Source organism: Ranitomeya variabilis, chromosome 3 (assembly GCF_051348905.1).
Source record: "Ranitomeya variabilis isolate aRanVar5 chromosome 3, aRanVar5.hap1, whole genome shotgun sequence".
Classification (NCBI taxonomy): domain Eukaryota; kingdom Metazoa; phylum Chordata; class Amphibia; order Anura; family Dendrobatidae; genus Ranitomeya; species Ranitomeya variabilis.
The window spans coordinates 646,498,992-646,519,657 of record NC_135234.1 but is presented as its reverse complement, the minus strand read 5'-3'; the positions used below and the strand labels follow the sequence as shown (position 1 = coordinate 646,519,657).

Here is a 20,666-nt window from a genome sequence, read left to right as displayed (position 1 = left end):
CTATCTCGCAGCAGGGGCCTGATCGCTGGTACGTGTCACACATAGCAAGATCGCTACTGAGGTCGCTGTTGCGTCACAAAACTAGTGACTCAGCAGCGATCTCGCTATGTGTGACGGGGCCTTTATGCTTCACCTCCTACCTAGGAGCTGTGATATGATCAGGCCATGTTCCTGCACGGGCAGACACGGCCATTACACAGTACACAGCAGGGGAACATTTATAAGATTATCTCAGCACAGGGACAGGATTAACTCAACGTGGGCAGCACTGTTGCTTTGCAGTACTGGGGTCCTGTTTTCAAATCCCACCAGAGACAACATCTGCAAATATTTCCTCTGGGTTTTCTGGTTTCCTCCCACTCCAAAGACATACTGATAGGGAATCTAGCTAAATAGTAATAGATCCAATTGTGGAACTTCCTTTTTATTTCAGGATCTATGATTAAAATGTACTTTGCTGGTGGGACAACCCTTTTAAGTCCTCTATACACATTAGACAAATGCTGGCAGAGTATGGGGGGCCTAAACAATTGATTTTCAGAAGAGTTAAGGATCTGACCTGCCTACTGATCCTTTTGTTCCCCCAGAGATAACCCGCTGCTAGACTTATCTGGCAAAGGCTCTCATAGAGAACACAGGAGCGCTCTACTGAGCAAGTTCTCCCGAGTATGGGAGAGTCGGCCATGATGGCTGCCAGCCATGATGGCTGCCTGCTACAGAGCCAGTTCCAGCAATAACTCCTCCGGGTGGATGTGAGGAGCCTGTTGCTATCAATATCAGCAATAACAAAAGAACTTGCTACTTACAGCTGTTGGTATCATTGGCCACAGCAATAATGCCCATGGGCTGCTGCGGGATGTCGCCTCTTAGGAGCTTCAGATCTGAGCCATCATACTTGTTCGCACGTTGAACTGCGCGTCTGACCCAATCTGTCCAAAAGATGTAGTCCCCATATACAGCTAGACCGAAGGGGTGGACGGGGTCAGATTTTAATATCCACTGAAATAAGAACACAGATACTACTTATCAACAGAGGAAAATCTAACAAATAGAGAAAAAACGTGTAAATAATGTCGGCCATACACGTGACATCACTGTCAGACGAGGGTTTGTTCAGCAGAAAGCTTCATCTCCCAAGTACACCAAATACACGAGACCGAGCATTCGTTTGTTTTTAACAGGAAGAAAGGAAAAAGCTACTGCAAGCCAGCTAGTACAGCGGCATTACATGGTGGATAGTCAGTCAACCCGAAAACAGTGGATTTGGCCTATTTTCATCAAATGTGTATGGGATGTTTATAGTAAGTTCCCTTATCACAGAATGGGAGCTAATTTCCCAATCTCTTGGGTCCGACTGCCTGGACCCCTACTGATCCCAAGAATTGTGGCTCTCAATGACCGAATACAGCTTCTTTAGCACTCCTAAAGGACTGACTAGAGCAGAGAAGTGTATGATCGACTACTCCATTCAAACAGGGGACTTCAGAGACCCAGTTCTGAAGATCTGTGGGGGTCCCAGCAGTCAGAGCCCAGCAATTCAGAAGTTCTTCCCTATCCTATGGAAAGGGACCAACTTACAAAGTTACATAGTTATTAAGGTTGAAGGAAGACTTTAAGTCCATCTAGTTCAACCCATAGCCTAACATGCCCTAACATGTTGATCCAGGGGAAGGCAAAAAAAACCCATGTGGTAAGAGTAAGCTCCACTTTGGTCGCTCTTCTCTGCACCCGCTCCAGTTCAGCTATGTCTTTCTTATACACCGGAGACCAGAACTGTGCACAGTATTCTAAGTGTGGTCGAACTAGTGACTTGTATAGAGGTAAAATTATGTTCTCCTCATGAGCATCTATGCCTCTTTTAATGCATGCCATTATTTTATTTGCCTATGTAGCAGCTGCCTGACACTGGCCACTGAATATGAGTTTGTCATCCACCCATACACCCAGGTCTTTTTCATTGACGGTTTTGCCCAGAGTTTTAGAATTAAGCACATAGTTATACATCTTATTACTTCTACCCAAGTGCATGACCTTACATTTATCCCCATTAAAGCTCATTTGCCATTTATCAGCCCAAGCTTCTAATTTACATAAGTCATCCTGTAATATAAAATTGTCCTCCTCTGTATTGATTACCCTGCAGAGTTTAGTTTCATCTGCAAATATTGAAATTCTACTCTGAATGCCCCCTACAAGGTCATTAATAAATATGTTAAAAAGAAGAGGGCCCAATACTGACCCCTGTGGTACCCCACTACTAACCGCGACCCAGTCCGAGTGTGCTCCATTAATAACCACCCTTTGTTTCCTATCCCTGAGCCAGCTCTCAACCCACTTGCACATATTTTCCCCTATCCCCATTATTCTCATTTTATGTATCAACCTTTTATGTGGCACCGTATCAAAAGCTTTTGAAAAGTCCATATACACTACATCTACTGGGTTCCCTTGGTCCAGTCCGGAACTTACCTCTTCATAGAAGCTGATCAAATTAGTCTGACATGAACGGTCCCTAGTAAACCCGTGCTGATACTGGATCATGAGGTTATTCCTCTTCAGATACTCCAGTATAGCATCCCTTAGAATGCCCTCCAGGATTTTACCCACAGTAGAGGTTAAGCTTACTGGCCTATAATTTCCGAGTTCAGTTTTTGTCCCCTTTTTGAATATTGGCACCACATTTGCTATGGTACAGACCCTGTTATTATGGACTCTTTAAAGATTAAAAATAATGGTCTATCAATGACTGTACTTAATTCCTGCAGTACTCGGGGGTGTATCCCATCCAGGCCCGGAGATTTGTACATTTTTGTGATTTTTAGACGCCGCCGTACTTCCTGCTGGGTTAAGCAGGTAACATTTCATTGGGAATTTTTATCACTAGTCATATTGGCTGCCATGGGATTTTCTTTTGTAAATACTGATGAAAAAAAGTCATTTAGCATATTGGCTTTTTCCTCATCCTCATCCACCACTTCACCCATTTTTATTTTTAAGGGGGCCAACACTGTCATTTTTTAGTTTCTTACTATTTATGTAGTTAAAGAATATTTTGGGGTTATTTTTGCTCTCTCTGGCAATGAGTCTCTCTGTCTCAATCTTTGCTGCCTTGATTTGCTTTTTACAGAATTTATTTAATTTTTTGTATTTATTTAATGCCTCCTCACTACCTACTTCCTTTAATTCTCTAAATGCTTTCTTTTTGTCACTTATTGCGCCCCTTACAACTCTATTTAGCCATTTTGGTTTCCTCCTATTTCTAGTATGTTTATTCCCATACGGTATATACTGAGCACAGGTCCTATCCAGGATGCTAATAAACGTCTCCCATTTTCTTTGTGTACTTTTATGTCTCAGGATATCGTCCCAGTTAATTGCACCAAGATCCTCTTTCATCCGTTGGAAATTTGCGCTCCTGAACTTTAGTGTCCTTGTCAACCCCCTACTACACATCTTATTAAAGGATACATGAAAACTTATTATTTTGTGATCACTATTCCCCAAGTGACCCCAACCCTTATATTTGATATGCGGTCTGGCCTGTTGGTTAATATTAGGTCTAGCAGTGCCCCCATATTAGGTCTAGCAGTGCCCCCAAACTTCCACACTTGAGAGAACAGCTGGAAGAAGTGATAAGGATTGCAGGTCATTTCTGTCATTTCCAGCCCCATCCTGAATAATGTCCCGAGTAGTGTTGAGCATTCCGATACCGCAAGTATCGGGTATCGGCCGATACTTGCGGGTATCGGAATTCCGATACCGAGATCCGATACTTTTGTGGTATCGGGTATCGGTATCGAAACAACATTAATGTAATAATGTGTAAAAGAGAGAATTAAAATAAAAAATATTGCTATACTCACCTCTCCGACGCAGCCTGGACCTCAGCGAGGGAACCGGCAGCGTTGTTTGCTTAAAATTCGCGCGTTTACTTCCTTACTTGAAGTCCCGGCTTGTGATTGGTCGCGTGCCGCCCATGTGGCCGCGACGCGACTAATCACAGCAAGCCGTGACGTAATTTTAAAATCCTGAAGGACCTAAAATTACGTCACGGCTTGCTGTGATTGGTCGCGTCGCGGCCACATGGGCGGCACGCGACCAATCACAAGCCGGGACTTCAAGTAAGGAAGTAAACGCGCAAATTTTAAGCAAACAACGCTGCCGGTTCCCTCGCTGAGGTCCAGGCTGCGTCGGAGAGGTGAGTATAGCAATATTTTTTATTTTAATTCTTTCTTTTACACATTAATATGGATCCCAGGGCCTGAAGGAGAGTTTCCTCTCCTTCAGACCCTGGGAACCATCAGGAATACCGTCTGATACTTGAGTCCCATTGACTTGTATTGGTATCGGGTATCGGTATCGGATTGGATCCGATACTTTGCTGGTATCGGCCGATACTGGACGGTATCGCTCAACACTAGTCCCGAGGTAACACCTAAAAAACACAGTGAATGCAACTATTATGGCCTAAGACTCCCTACAGCTTACTTACCTGCCTGTTAGTTCCGTCATATTCACAGCGCTCAATCTTGTCCAGGGTGGCATCTGAGAAGTACAGCTTCTCCGCCCTGTGGTCAATGGCCAATCCATTCGGGGTGCGGATGTCACGGTCAATGATTATAATGACATTGCTACCTGACAGCGTAGACCTCATAATACTGGGGTGTTGTTCATTCCAGTTGGTCCAGAACATAAAGCTATAAAAGAAACAAAAAGAGAAATGTATATTAAGGCCTTATTAATACTGGGCATCCACAGCCCTACTTTAACCAGTTATCGAGAAAGATCATTCTTCAACATCAAAGTAAAAAAGGATCTCAGTAACATACGATATAAAAACCTCTCACAAATAAGTAAACGTAGGCCACATTCACGTGTTCAGTATTTTACATCAGTATTTGTGCGCCAAAACCAGAAGTGAATGAAAAATTGACAAGTGGTGCACATGTTTGTAATGTGTTTGCAGACACATTTTTTGGGGGATGTAATCCTAAAATTCAATATTGACCTTTCAATCAAATGATTTAGGAAAAAACTTAATGGGTCCCTTAAATGCCCTGTCAGGGGCCTCAAATACAGCTAAAAGAAACATCATGCTTAGCATCCCCCCAAACACATGTCTGTAATTGGAGTGTCCGGTTTGGATTTTTAGCCTAAGTTGTGGTAAGCCTCTTTAAAGGATTGATATTAACTTTTAGGATTGATATCTTAAATAGATGGCACTGGAGTTCTAGTCCTTTTTCATTCTGAAGAGGATATTTACATATTTGATGGCCTATAAGTCTCCTTATGAAGACTTTCAACGCTTCACAAGGAGAAATGTTCCTCTTAGAATCCATAAACTAGTTATCCATCGCTTTTATCAAGGGAGTTTGGCCAAAATTACCCCCCAACAACCCGCAATGACTCCGACCTATGAATATTAGCTAATAAGGAGTTAAATTAGCAGTAAGGCATCACCTACTTTTGACATTCATCCAGGACAAAGGCACGAGGGTGATCCTCTCCAGACATGGTCACTACTGTCTCTCTCTCAAAGGCCCCAAAACGGCTTTGGTCAACAGTATGGCGGGTGATTGTAGACGTCGTGTAACTCGTCCAGTACAGGGTGTCCCAGCCACGATGGTATGCCAGCCCCTCCACTGAACCCACATCTGTCAGGACATACAGAATAAAGATGTCATCATTGCTCCTCTATTCTGACATTCCGGAAATGTTCCAGTGTACATTTACATGTTCTATGCATGTAGTAGAATTAAGTTATTAAAGAAAATCTGTCAGCAGGTTTTTGCTATGTAATCTGAAGACAGCATGCTGTAGGGGTTAAAACACAGATTTCAGCAATGCCTCTTTTAACAAGCTCTGTGATTTTTTTTAGCTGTAATGATTGTTTTAGCACCAGGAGCTTATCATTACTGCCTTGTAGTCAGACTCCACCCCTTCCGTGATAAGCAGCTCACTGTCTACAGCTACATACACCGAGAGCCTGGTGTGGGCGGGGTTTGCTTTCTCAGCTCTGCTTCATGCTAAATCAAACTCTGATTGTGTTAGAACTGCTGAATCCAGTAAACTAAGTGATATGTGGCTGCATTCAGGGTCTCTTTGCCTACATTGTGCTGGTCCTAGATGAGGTAGCAAAAAAGATCCCGTGGATGAGGCCTAATTTGGCCTTAATGTCTACACATCTTTGTTTTTCTTTGCTGAATTCCAGGAGCCATCTTTTTTCCCCATCAATATAGCTGTTGAGTGCTTGTTTTTTGTTTTTGCAGAATATATGTTAGTGTCTTTTTTTGGAGTACACATAAAATATCTAACTAATGGGAAAAAAACAGCAATTCTGGGTTTTTTTGCCATTTAAAACTTCACTCCATTGAGCTGCACAAATGAAGTGTTACCTTTATTTGTTGGGTCAGCACAAGTATTAACATACTGAAAAAAAAAAAAAACTTCTTGTTTTTGTGTCAACAAATTCTGAGAGTTATAAGTTTCCATCAATGGAGCTATATGAGGGTTTTTAATTTGCAAAACAAGATAGGGTTTTCATTGGAACCATCTTTGCATAATTTAAGTCCTCCTAATCACTTTCTATTGCATTTTTGCAATTCTGGCACTGATTTTTCTATATATTTTTTTTTTGTATGTGTTGTCCAAGCAGGATAAATGTGCAGTCTTGTCGGTCGCTTCACTGGGGGACATCTCAAACCTTAGGTGTATGCTGTCACCGGGAGGCGGATACTGAAAATTACACGTAGAGAAAGAGTCAGCTTCTCCACAGCCACGGAACTAAACCAGCTAAGCTTAGTGTCACGAGGAGGCAGACACAGGCCACAAGCTTTTGTATTTTCACTACTCTTCTCTCTTCCCCTCTAATTTAGGGAAACAGATCGGAATTAACCTTTCTTTAATCCTGACAAAAGGTGGAGCACATTCTTTACTTGCGCAAGTGGTGTCCTCTTCTGTCTGGATGGCAGGACCCTTTACTACCGCAGACAGTCCTTTGCCTCTTGTCTGCTGCCCGCCCACCGAAGTGTGACCCATTGAACAGAGTGAAAACCCTACCCACAGAATCAAATCTCTGGCGAGGACACCCATTTCCAGGCATCTTGCTACTTTGCTCTATTTTCCCCTTTTGAAGTGACGCACTCCTTGGGTTTTTTGGCGGAAGGTGTTATTTTTCTTGCAACATTAGCCCCACCCCACGGGGAAAAAAACCAAACACCATTATAAATGTCCTACTGGGGGTTCTTCCCTGAGGCGATCCTCGTTCCTCCCACAAGTTGGACATGGTCAGAGCACACTTCCTGTCGGTGACGGCCTAATTCAGACTCTCTGTCTTTCTGGATCTCATTGAGATCTCATAGTTTCTCCCTATGCCGGATACGTTCTGCCTTTCTGGAAGTGTATCCGGATAATGACAGAGGGCCAATGCAGGGGGTTAAGGCTCAACTAGGCGGCATGGGCCTTGGAGACCTTCGCCATCAGGCTTCTGTTCTGTAGCTCTGTAAGGGTAAGTTCACACAGGGCGTTTTTTTTCTGCAGGAAAACCTGATCATCTTGGCAGCAAAGAACCTGCGCCAAAAAACGCAGGTTTAGGTGCGTTTTGCCGCGTTTTTTCATGCTTTTTTTTTTCTTTGTGTATGCCAATAAAGTTGAGTGCTCAAAGAGAAAAAAAAAACAACTTCCTGTAGATAGATAGAATGAATAGATAGATTGATAGAATAGATAGAATTAATAGATAGATTGATAGATAGAATGAATAGATGGAATAGATAGATTGATAGAATATATAGAATTAATAGATACATTGATAGATAGAATGAATAGATAGATTGATAGAATAGATAGATTGATAGAATTGATCGATAAATTACCTGCGGTATCCTCTTCCCCGGAATTTTCCCACGGTGCAGAGGTTACCTCCGGTCAGACTGTGAGGGAGCGCAGGCTCTGTGACGTCACCGCTCATTACTGAGCCTGCGCCCGCTCCGTCTCATTCATTTCCCAGTAGCTTACAGCCAGGAGAGGCCACATTAGCATCGCTCCCGGTTGTAAGCTTTATCTCCCCCAGATACTGCGTGGACACTCGTTTTATTGGACTACGACGGATCAGGGAGTGTACTTTTTTTTTATTACAGAAGATCGAGGGCTTAGCTTGGAATGGCTGAACAATAAAATGATTGCAAAACTGTGTGGTGTTTTATTTCATTAAAATACTTTTTTCTTTCTGTGTGTATGTTTATTTAACCCTTTAATTACTACAGGCTTAGTAATGGAGAGGTGTCTTACTGACACCTCTCCATTACTAAGCCGGCTTAATGTCACCTTACAATAGCAAGGTGACATTAACCCCTCATTACCCTGCTTGCCACTGCTACAGGGCAAGTGGGAAGACTCGGGCAAAGCGCCAGAATTGGCACATCTAATAGATGGGCCTTTTCTGGGCAGCTGCTATTTTTAGGCTGGGGGGCCTATATCTATGGCCCCTCACCAGTCTGAGAATACCAGCCCCCAGCTGTGAACTTTAGCAAAACTGGTTGTCAAAAATGGGGGGGGACCCACGCTGTGTTTTTTAAAATTATTTATTTTAATAATTTTTAAAAAGTGTGAGGACCCCTCTATTCTTGATAACTAGCCTTGCTGAAGGTGACAGCTGGGGGTTGCAGCCCCCAGCTGTGAGTTTTGTCTGGCTTGTTATCAAAATTAGGGGGGAACCCACACAGTTTTTTTTTTAATTTATTTATAGCGCAGGAGCGGCAGATAAAAACTCCCATCCGCTGCTCCTGCTGTCACTGTAATTAGCTGTGGCAGGTGTCAGATGATGGGATCAGTAGTCCCATCAGCTGACACAAGTGACCGGAGATGAAGTTTACACCTCCGATCACAGATGAGTGCTCCCGCTGTCTTCTGACACTGTGGGAATCGTGGCTGTGACCGGCGGGGATGATTTCCCCACCGATCAGAAGCGGTGTTTGCCACGCTACAATGCATATGACAGCGTGTCAAACACAGTAATGCTGGACCCCCCATTCAAGTGAATGGGGATCGGCTCCGCTCTGCTGGATGACAGGCTGTATGGACGCATCATTCAGCCTGCCATTTAGATGTAGCAGAGCCGAGTGTGACGTCACATCCGGCTCTCCTTGACTTTTCTGCAGCAAATACGCTGCAAGAAAAGTCGACCTTGCGTATTTGCAGTGTTTTTTCACCATCCATTCAAGTCAATGGGTGGAAAACGCCGAAAAAACGTTGGAAAAATGCTGAAAGAAGTGACATGCCCTATGTCCAAAAAACGCTGCAAAGCACAAAATACTGATCACACAAAAAACCCAATGTGTGTGCATGAGATTTCTGAAATCTCACAGGCTTTGCTGGTACTGAAAAAACAGCTGAAAATTAGCATAAAAAACCACAGCAAAAACGCCCTGTGTGAACTTACCCTAACTTACCCTAAGTAATTTTACAGAGTTCATTCCTTCATGTCTAGGTAGTACGGCGATGCAGTCTTTAGTAGGGTAGGGTTTTGGCCCCGTTACCCCTTTACATTTGTTGTTCTGTCATTATTTTGTTTCCCAATGTTAGGAATACTTTGGGATGTCCCATGGATTCCCCTGTAACCCGACTGAGAAAAGAGGATTTTGGGTGCTCACCATAAAATCTCTTTCTCGTAGCCTTCTTTGCAGGACACAGCTCTAACCCTTACGGCCCTCCGGAATGATTTGGGGCCTATGACTTCTTAGTCTGTTCTACTGTACAGTTCTTAGATGTTGTATAGCTTCTCCTACTGCTTCCTCACTAACTGGTTCAGTCCTCTATCTGCAGGTGGGTGTAATCTGCAGGGGAAGAGCCATCTTTTTCGGTAAGTGTAATCCCTAGTGCCAGCCTCTTGGTGGCAGCAGCATACACCCATAGTTTCCGGTATTCCCAATAAAGGCTCAGAGAAAGATTTACCTACCTAAGTAACTAAAATCCTCATAGTATGGGCCAGTACAATTACAGTGAAACCTATTTATAGCTTTATCTTTCACTACTTTTGCACAAGAAAATCAATTGCAAAAATGTTTTTTTCTTTTGATTTGTTTTTTTTTTTATATTCTGAGAGCCATAACTATTTCATTTTTTTGCTCACAGATCTCTGTGAAGGTTGTTCTTTTGAAGCTGCAGTTTTTATTAGTCCTATGTTGGGATACTTTTTTGATTAATTTGTTCGACAGCCGCAACAAATGCATGGATTGCCTAACAAACAGGCAATTCCTACATGTGTTGCTTTTGTCTAACCAGCCGTGAGACATGGAGCCGCGGGGACTCGGTTAGCACCTGAGCATGCTCGGGTAACACCTTATCCATGCAGGTTCACTCATCACTAGTTATTACCAACACACAAAGTGACGGCATGTTACTATGATACGTCATCATTTTGTGATTGTTAGGAGTTCACTGCCGGCACCACCATGATCCTGTCAATAATCCGGCAGCAGAACCCCTATATTTTTCCTGTACAGCAGTGCTCTTGGTTAGCAGCTGTACAGGGAACTGCAGCCCTTGTGTGGTCAGGAAAATGTAAGTCTGTCAATCCACAATTAGATGGACAGTCAGTTTAGAGCAGTTGGTCAAATCACTTACTCTCCACTACAGTCTTGCGTCCTGTGCCATCATTGTTGATTTGCTGAATGTTCCCAAAGTGGATATCACTATAGAAGATACGTGTGCCTCCTTTGTTGCTCTCCCGATAGTCAAATGCTAGAGCAATGACATTCTTCATGTTATCATGGTCTTCAAAGGGCTTAACCGGAGCGTTTAGGCTACTTTCATCAGATAAATGTATGCTCTTTAGAATAGTACGTTCTGAATACAAGAGGTAGCCGTCATATTCTCTGCAGTTTAGACCATTTTCTGCAAGCATGCCATGGGCACAGGCACACGTACGCTGACCTCCGCCCCGATACAGGCACAACTGCTGGCAGCCACCATTGTTCTCAGCACACACATTGGTTCCTAGAATGCAAAAAAAACATAACTAAGACATTAAGTGCTGTAAAAGCCGCATGCGATCAACTTTGTTTTCGAGCACTGAGTTAAAAAAATAGAATATGGAGTTCACAGTTTCTACATGTTTGCGACAATATCATGTTAAGTAAAAAAAATAAGAGCACTAAAGAGGACCTATCACCAGGTCATAACTGGCCAGTTTTTGTTTTTCTTTTATTTCCGTTTCTCCCTTGAGTACTGTTTTTTCCAATCCACCATAGGGTTCCAGAGATATGGGCGGTTTGATTTAGTATTGGTCTTTACAATGGGGTGGTGCTCAAAGGGTAATTAAGCCAAGCAACCTAAAAGGCACACCTCCGGACTTTTATTGTCACAACAAAAAAACATAACATAAAAGTAGAAAAGATAGGAGAAAATAAAAACTATATATAAAAAAATACTAGATAAGATGAACTCCCTGACGAAGCGGCACCAAACGTGTGTTGAGAGTTTGTGGAGGGGGACGTGGTGTGCTCTAACGGTGCTGGTATGTATCCATCTCTCATCAGGCTCAATATACAGGCTTAAATAATATCCAATGCACTTCCCTACTTGATGTGGCTATATACCCTAACAGCGTATTTTGCATTTATTGTTTAATTTGCTGTCTTTTGTATTTGGGCATTATGCAATGTGGATGTGTGCAATATATTTGGCTTATATTTGATCGACTGTTTAATATAAATTTATCCAACTTGATATAAAAAATGTTATCCAATATATTTGTGTGTATATATATATATATTTATACACAGTTATATGAAAAAGTTTGGGCACCCCTATTAATCTTAATGTTTTATAAAAATTGTTTTTTTTGCAACAGCTATTTCAGTTTCATATATCTAATAACTGTTGGACACAGTAATGTTTCTGCCTTGAAATGAGGTTTATTGTACTAACAGAAAATGTGCAATCTGCATTCAAACAAAATTTGACAGGTGCATAAGTATGGGCACCCTTATCATTTTCTTGTTTTAAATACTCCTACCTACTTTTTATTGACTTACTAAAGCACTTTTTTTGGTTTTGTAACCTCATTGAGCTTTGAACTTCATAGCCAGGTGTATGCAATCATGAGAAAAGCTACTTAAAGTGGCCACTTGCAAGTTGTTATCCTGTTTGAATCTCCTCTGAAGAGTGGCATCATGGGCTCTTCAAAACAACTGTCAAATGATCTGAAAACAAAGATTATTCAACATAGTTGTTCAGGGGAAGGATACAAAAAGCGGTCTAAGAGATTTAACCTGTCAATTTCCACTGTGAGGAACATAGTAAGGAAATGTAAGAACACAGGTACAGTTCTTGTTAAGGCCAGAAGTGGCAGGCCAAGAAAAACATCAGAAAGGCAGAGAAGAAGAATGGTGAGATAGTCAAGGACAATCCTCAGACCACCTCCAGAAAGCTGCAGCATCAACTTGCTGCAGATTACTGTGCATCGGTCAACTATACAACGCACTTTGCTCAAGGAGAAGCTGTATGGGAGAGTGATGCGAAAGAAGCCGTTTCTGCAAGCACGCCACAAACAGAGTCGGCTGAGGTATGCAAAAGCACATTTGGAGAAGCCAATTTCTTTTTGGAAGAAGGTCCTGTGGACTGATGAAACCAAGATTGAGTTGTTTGGACATACAAAAAGGCGTTATGCATGGCGGCCAAAAAACACAGCATTCCAAGAAAAACACTTGCTACCCACAGTAAAATTTGGTGGAGGTTCCATCATACTTTGGGGCTGTGTGGCCAATGCCGGCACCGGGAATCTTGTTAAAGTTGAGGGACGCATGGATTCCTCTCAGTATCAGCAGATTCTTGACAATAATGTTCATGAATCAGTGACAAAGTTGAAGTTACGCAGGGGATGGATCTTTCAGCAAGACAATGATCCAAAACACCGCTCCAAATCTACTCAGGCATTCATGCAGAGGAACAATTACACTGTTCTGGAATGGCCATCCCAGTCCCCAGACCTGAATATCATTGAACATCTGTGGGATCATTGGAAGAGGGCTGTCCATGCTCGGCGACCATCAAACTTAACTGAACTGGAATTGTTTTGTAAAGAGGAATGGTCAAAAATACCTTCATCCAGGATCCAGGAACTCATTAAAAGCTACAGGAAGCGACTAGAGGCTGTTATTTTTGAAAAAGGAGGATCTACTAAATATTAATGTCACTTTTCTGGTGAGGTGCCCATACTTATGCACCTGTCAAATTTTGTTTGAATGCAGATTGCACATTTTCTGTTAGTACAATAAACCTCATTTCAAGGCAGAAACATTACTGTGTCCAACAGTTATTAGATATATGAAACTGAAATAGCTGTTGCAAAAAAAAACAATTTTTATAAAACATTAAGCTAAAGATTAATAGGGGTGCCCAAACTTTTTCATATAACTGTATATATATATATATATATATATATATATATATATATATATATACACACACCGTATTTTTTGGACTATAAGACGCACCCCAAATTTTGGGGTGGAAAATAGCAGAAAAAGGATTTTATAAGATGGAGGTCTGTCTTATTGTCCGAATTTAAGGCATTTTAACTGAGGGCCGGCGGCGGTACAGCGGGATCAGAGAAGGCATGGTCCCTTTCTCAGGAAGCTGGCAGAGGCAGAAGTGGGGGAATGCTGCAGTCCCGTCCAGTGTCGACAGTGAAGCATAGCATGGAACAGGGTCCCTTCCTCAGGATGCCAGCGGCAGAAATGTGGCGACACCACGGCCTGGTGTCCACAGTGAGCCGGGCCGCGGCATCGCCACATTTCTCCCGCTGGCATCCTGAGGAAGAGACCCTGCTCAGGTGCACTACGCACCGCCGCAGCATCGCCACACCTCTGCTGCTGTCGGTTCTGCTGCTACACCACTGCCGCAACCCCCGGCAAGCCTGCGTTCGCACAATAAGACGCACCTCCCCATTTTCCTCCCACATTTTTTGGGGAAAATGTGCGTCTTATAGTCCGAAAAATACGGTAGCTTCTCAACCTGATCATGTTATGTATTTGCATCATGTTCTGCACACAGCACTTGTTTCATATCCCTTTATGCCCTAGGCTACATGCAGTGGTTTCTGTTTAATTCATATTGATTTATACCTGATATTTTACATTGCATCATTTTGGATTAATATGTCATAATATATTATGAATTAATTGTTGAAACACTTGGCACATCCATTACCCCTCTCATCTAGTATTTTGTATATATAGTTTTTATTTTCTCCTAGCTTTTTCTACTTTTATGGTGTTATGTTTTTTTGGTTGTAACAATAAAATTTCAATATTTTAATACATTTGGATTGTCTTTGTCTAATTTTTGAACAAATTTGTTTTGGGTTGTCTGATTTGTTCGTAGGTATTTATTTATTTTCGGATTTTGGCATTTCCTTCTATTTAGGTTTATACACCTCTGGACTTGCCTTCAAGCCAGCCCATTTGGTAAAGAATAGAAAAATTAGCATTAAGTAAAAGGGCCAATATCTCTAGAACTATAAGGCAAAATTTTTAAAAAATTGCTTGCGGCAAATTAACATGTATTTACAAGAGAAATCCAAGGCGTACATTCTTTTTACAGACATGCAAGCAAGTGGATGCCAAGACAGATAAATGCCATTCAATGAAAAAAAAAATCCTATTCTTCTCAAGTATGTTTTTTTTTTTCAGTAACTTGGACAAAAATTTTTTTTTCTGGAATATGTGATCTGGTTATAAATTAATGTATTTGCTTGCATTAGATGCAAATTTTCAGTCAATTTAATGTGGACTTAGGCTCAAAATCTGTTCCGAAATCCTGATTAAATAGTGCATGAATGGACCCTAATAGGAGAACAGGCAAAACTCTTCCTTCTATTCAGACTTGAGCAAATGTCAACATTTCTTAGCTAGAGTATATTATGAACTATAATTTGAAAGAAACCCACCTAGAGATTAATGACACCCTAAACACTGACAGCATGAAACAGGTATAGGGTACATGGATACATCGAGCTGAGTTATGGCAAAGCTGGGAATATGGAGGTAAGTCAAGGTAGTGGTGGTGGCTCTCCTCCAGCTTTTTATCCTAGCTTTGCTTGATTGACAGGGGTTTCCATATTTGTGTATAAAGAGAGACCTGTCAGGCAAGCTAAGCCATGGTGGGAGAAGCTAATGGAGAACCACTTCTTTGCATCTTCTCATTTCTGGTAAAAATCTACAGTTGTGTGCAAGCAAGGGGCCTGTCCCAGTTTCATGCTGCCCATGGTCCGTCACAATAAATCTCCTGATGGGTTTGGTGTATGTGGGCTCATTGTAAGCCCCTATACAGAGGAGGTAACTTGTACTGTCTTATAAAATGCTTCTATTTACCCTTCTGTCGGTTTTTGTTGAACACCTTGATGTCTTTTAGCTGTACTCCAATTCCAGTTCTCAAGGACACAGACTCTGTAGCATTGTCTTTCTGGCCTCGTTTAATGGAGCCATTAGCATGAGTCCTGTGGGACGAGACACGACAAACAAGTCAGAGGTACGGCATCAGACATCTTCAAGCAATGTATATAAAGACAAAACAGAACTTCACATTTATTTTGCACACAGAGTAACAAATTAAGTCTTGTGCACACTTTTTTTGTGGGCTTCTAAAGTTACATGGGATCATATCTTTTTCAGCGGGAACGTTTGGTGAGCACAAAAGAAAATGTTCCTTACATAGAAGCTGAGCATAAATCCCCAAAAATAAGAATAAACTGTGGCACTCGACCATAACTTTAAAATGGTACTTTATTCATATGCCAGACAGCAGATACAGGACGAGAAAGCAACGTGTGTTTATAGCTAACAAGCACTGAGGCCTGGAAGAAGTACTTGATTGTGTGAAAAGGCCATCGCTTTTTCAATCTGTATTTTCTGTCTAGAATATGATTAAGGCAACTTTTTAAAGATGTAGGGTGAGTGCCACAGTTTCTTCTTATTTTTGTGGATTTACTGAGGTATTTCAGGCCTGTTGAGTACCACCGCTTACTTATTATAGATGTCTCAAGCTTAAACAATGGTGGGTGCCACAGTTTCTTCTTATTTTTGTGGATTTGCTGAGGTATTTTAGGCCTGTTGAGTACCACCGCATACTTATTATAGCCGTCTCAAGCTTAAACCACGGTGAGTGCCACAGTTTCTTATTTTTGTGGATTTACTGAAGTATTTCAGGCTTGTTGAGTACCACCGCATACTTATTATAGCCATCTCAAGCTTAAACCACGGAGAGTGCCACAGCATCTTCTTATTTTTGTGGATTTACTGAAGTATTTCAGGCCTGTTGAGTACCACGCATACTTATTATAGCTGTCTCAAGCTTAAACCACTTCCATACATTTCCTACTGGATTCAGGCCAGGTGATTGGCTATGCAATTCTAGCAGCTTTGTTTTGATTCTCTGAAACCAATTGAGAGTTTCCATGGCTGTGTGTTTGGGATAACTGTATTGCTGAAATGTCCACCCTTGTTGCATCTTCATCATCTTGGTAGATGGCAGATTTTTTTTTTCAAGAATGTATATTTATCCATTCATACTTCCTTCAATCACATGAAGATTGCAACTGACGTATGCTGAAAAACAGCCCCAATCCATGATGTTCCCATGTCCAACTTCACTGTTGGTATGGTATTTCTCGGGTGACGTACAGTGCCTTTTGGCCTCCAAACATGGTGGGTTTTATGGCAGCCAAAAAAAAGTTGTATTTTGGTCTCATCTGACCAGACTACTTTCTCTCAGTATTTCACAGGCTTATCTGAATGTTGTTGAGCAAACTTTAAATGTGCTCCAACATGCTTTTTGTTCACCAATGGAGTCTTGCGTGGTGAGTGTGCATACAGGCCATGGAGATTGAGGGCTATACTTATTGTTTTCCTTCAAACAATTGTACCTGCTGATTCCAGGCCTTTCTGTAGCTCTCCATATGAGGTCATTGGCTCTTAGACAATTCTTCTGATTATTCTTTTCACTACTCTGTCTGAAATCACAACCTGGTTGTGGCTGATTTATGGTAAAATGATGTTCTTTCCACTTCCAATTTATTGCCTCAACAGTGCTCATTGGATTCTTCAGTAGTTTAGAAGTTCTTCTGTAACCAATGCCACCAGTATGTTTTACAACAATAAGGTTGCGAAGGTCTTGAGACATTGCACTGGTTTTACCCATCATGAGATGTTTCTTGTGTGACACCTTGGTAACGAGACACCATTTTTGTAGGCCATTAGTTAAACTAGCTGATATTTTTCACTAAGTAGTATCATTGCTTTCTAATTATTGATAGAATTGAGCTTGTTTCATGACTTTATGACTTTCTATGACATTTTGCACCTCTCTTTTTTCAGGTGTTCAATACATTTTCCGTGTGTCATTTCTCATTATTACACATAACTAAATTTATGGACATGTATCGTTTGATTTATTTGCCTCTGTGGGTTGGATGGGTTGTTACTGACATCTGGTGAGAATTTCATGTCAATAGCAAAATATGTTTACTTAGAAAATTGGTGGCATGTTCAATTCTTCACCCGCTGTATATATTATGGTCCAGATGCGCGTTAAGAGTGTCTTTTAGAGTAAATGTAGCTGGAATGCATAATTATGGGGCTTTATGCTCAGTGTAAAAGCTAAAGGGGTTGTCTGATATTTATATACATTATATTTGTAGGCCCACAGTGGTGTGAAAATTAAAGAAAAACACAAAATCATACTTCCCTGCCGCTTCTCTATTATGCTACTGGTCCCTCCAATTCCCCACACCCCAATTGGTCTCATAGCTATCTATTTGAGTGATTACTAGTATCGGATAACTTTTAAATGATTTTTCGATTTTTCCATTGTTTCTGCAGATCATGAACACAAAATATAACGTCAACAAAGCCATGAGACATGAGAATTCTGCAACTGCTGCATCCCATCAGTTGATAGGGTTTCAATTTTTGTGTTCAGCCACTGCACAATCCGAAATATCTTATGGCTATTACTGCTTGTTGGAAGTATGCAGCCATCGTCAACTGCTACTACATGAGGCTCACACCATACAGAACATTACCATAGACTGGAATAGAGAAATGTACTTGATGGACAGAGACAATGCATTAGGAAGAACATCGGCGAGTGTGCTCACCTGTCACTCCAGTAGATGTAATCTTCAAAGACAGACACCGAGAACATGTCCATGTTGTTGTTGGACAGCACAACCTCTCTGTTCTTTCCGGTTTCCAAATCGACTCTCTCAATTTTATCAGTGCGAGCATCACACCAGTACAGCTTTGCTTCCTGCAAGACAAGCGACGCTGAGATCTGCCCCTGAATACATTCAGAACATGAGAACATATCAATCTAGAAGAATAAGCCACTCCACTGCCCAGGAATGGCTATATGACAGCACAAACACATACCCAAAAGAGCAGGAAGCCCAATAGGGATGTACGTGAGCACTTTAGGATTTGTGTATGTATGGGACATCTGCGGCAGAACTCTGGAGGCTGCTACAGATTTCTGGCGCTGATATTCAAGGGCCGGTGGATCTGTACATGGATTGGCACTGTTGTCGCTTAAAAGGGCTAATCTGAGGCTTTTCTATGCAGAACCAATGAGTAGAATGAACATGCTCATCTACTTAAAGAATGACACAATATTCTGCACCAGTTTTATTTGGAGCATGGGAAAGGGATAGAAAATATCCTGTTCACTTACGTGAAATGTTAGGGGATTTGAGCACGGAAAAGATCTTATCAAACCTCTGTAGTCTATTACCCAAAGTCTATAGGATCAATCCTATTAACTTTAAATGGCGCGGCAGCAGGCATGTATGGTCACTACTCTATATGTATGGGACATGGGACCCCCGTTGATGTAATGAGACTTTTCCTCTGGATAGCTCATACCCAAAGCAGTTTCAATTCCCGATACGTGGGACAATAGACATTATGGGATCTTAATTATTGATTTTAGGGAGCCATCGGGGAATTACACATGGTAAAGCAAAAAGGGCCAAATATGCAAGGTAAGTCTCCCTGTTATAGACTATCAGTCACGTCTTATGTAATATCTCTCATACCTCATAATCTATTGAGACTCCATTAGGCCAACTAATGCTGGACTCTACCAGGACCATTCTTCCACTTCCATCTAGGAATGACCTTTCAATACGAGGGAACTGACCCCATTCAGTCCAAAACAGATAACTAACACGACAAAGAGCAAAGAAAGCAAAGTAAGTAACACAAAGCTGTATATATTACTATTTCCACTGAATGTGAATGCACGTTACCCTTTCTCGGGATGCACAGTAATGGCCCGGGGCTTGTCCAGTCCTTTAGATATGACAACATAGCGGAAGGAACCGTTCAGACGAGCCACCTCAATAACATCAAAGCCTTGATCTGTCCAGTAGATGTTGCCTGCGGAAGAAAGAAAGGGACAGACAATGAAATCATAAATGGAAGGAAAGAATTGGAGTCAGCCAAATTTTACACTGACACTGTCTGATCAGAGCCGAAAATGGAAAAAAACTGCGGCCTCAGTAATTGTTCTTGCAGTCTTTTTCCATGGCATGCTTGCTAAATAAAATACTCATATTAAGAAGTTATGTGTCTAATCACACAGACAGCAAGATAAGCCAGGAGTGTTCCTATGAGGAATCAATACAAGGGATCAATACTAAATGATTTCTCAATGAATCAGCACACACCTTTAATCATCATGTCATTTTAATGTTCGCAGTTCTGTGCCAATTAATTTCCTAATATATCTAGATGGCAGCCAAAGTTTTGTTTTTCTGACACAGATATAAAAGGGTTGTCCAGGATATACTCACAGGAAAAACTAATACCATATAATATAACTTTTAATTTTTGTCAATAAAAATACACAGCAAACAGACTACTAAAGTAGATTTAACCAGGCCGAACAGAGAGGTCGGAAATTATTGTAATGGTATCCTAAAGAACAACACACGGGCCTTATTTTCCCTTACAATTCCCTAATGTGCCCCTACCTATCAGATATACAAGGTGCTCAATAGACACTGGGGGATCCTTCGGGCTGACAGTACACTTGTGGACATTATTCCAAATAAACCCCAAGTAACTATTCGCAAAAGACATTCCCTCAGAGATCTACTAGTATATAGTCAATATGTCAGACTGAGATTGGAAGGCACCTGGCTGGATAGGAAGACTAGTGAGACATATAGATGTTGGCACTGCTCCTTTTGCAAATTAGTGGCCCCCTGCAAAGGCTTTCGTAGTGCCGCTACTGGTAAACAATATTTTATAAGAGAGTTTGCTAACTGCAGAACAACCGGGGTGGTATATATGATTACATGCCCCTGTCCTAAAAACAATGTCGGTAAAACCAGAAGAGAACTAATGAAGAGAAGCAGAGAACATTTGGGGGACATAAGAAATGAGAGGGACACCCCTGTGGCTGCCCTATTTGGGATTGTCATCGGTGAAACTGGGATGTTCTTTCGTTGGAAGCAGTGAGACCAAATGGAAGACAGGGGACTGGGATAGACTTCTCATACAGAAGGAAACCCAGTGGATTTTTAGGTTGGAGTCAGTAGCCCCTAAGGGGCTGAATGAACAACTCACGTATGGCTGTTTTCGTTGAGACCCCGAAAAATGTAGATA

At 41.6% G+C, this 20,666-nt stretch overlaps 1 protein-coding gene across 1 annotated transcript in view; it reads right to left on the bottom strand.

Annotated features, from left to right (window-relative positions):
• Positions 1-20,666, bottom strand: part of LRP1 (LDL receptor related protein 1) — a 379,537-nt gene that overhangs the window by 93,388 nt on the left and 265,483 nt on the right. Inside the window, exons 37-44 of the mRNA XM_077297715.1 lie at positions 19,304-19,433; positions 19,091-19,217; positions 18,155-18,306; positions 15,372-15,496; positions 10,621-10,992; positions 5,465-5,654; positions 4,493-4,697; positions 807-999 (exon numbers count right to left, since the gene is read on the bottom strand). Of these exons, the coding sequence (XP_077153830.1) occupies positions 807-999; positions 4,493-4,697; positions 5,465-5,654; positions 10,621-10,992; positions 15,372-15,496; positions 18,155-18,306; positions 19,091-19,217; positions 19,304-19,433 (1,494 nt within the window). The remainder of the gene's footprint in view (positions 1-806; positions 1,000-4,492; positions 4,698-5,464; positions 5,655-10,620; positions 10,993-15,371; positions 15,497-18,154; positions 18,307-19,090; positions 19,218-19,303; positions 19,434-20,666) is intronic.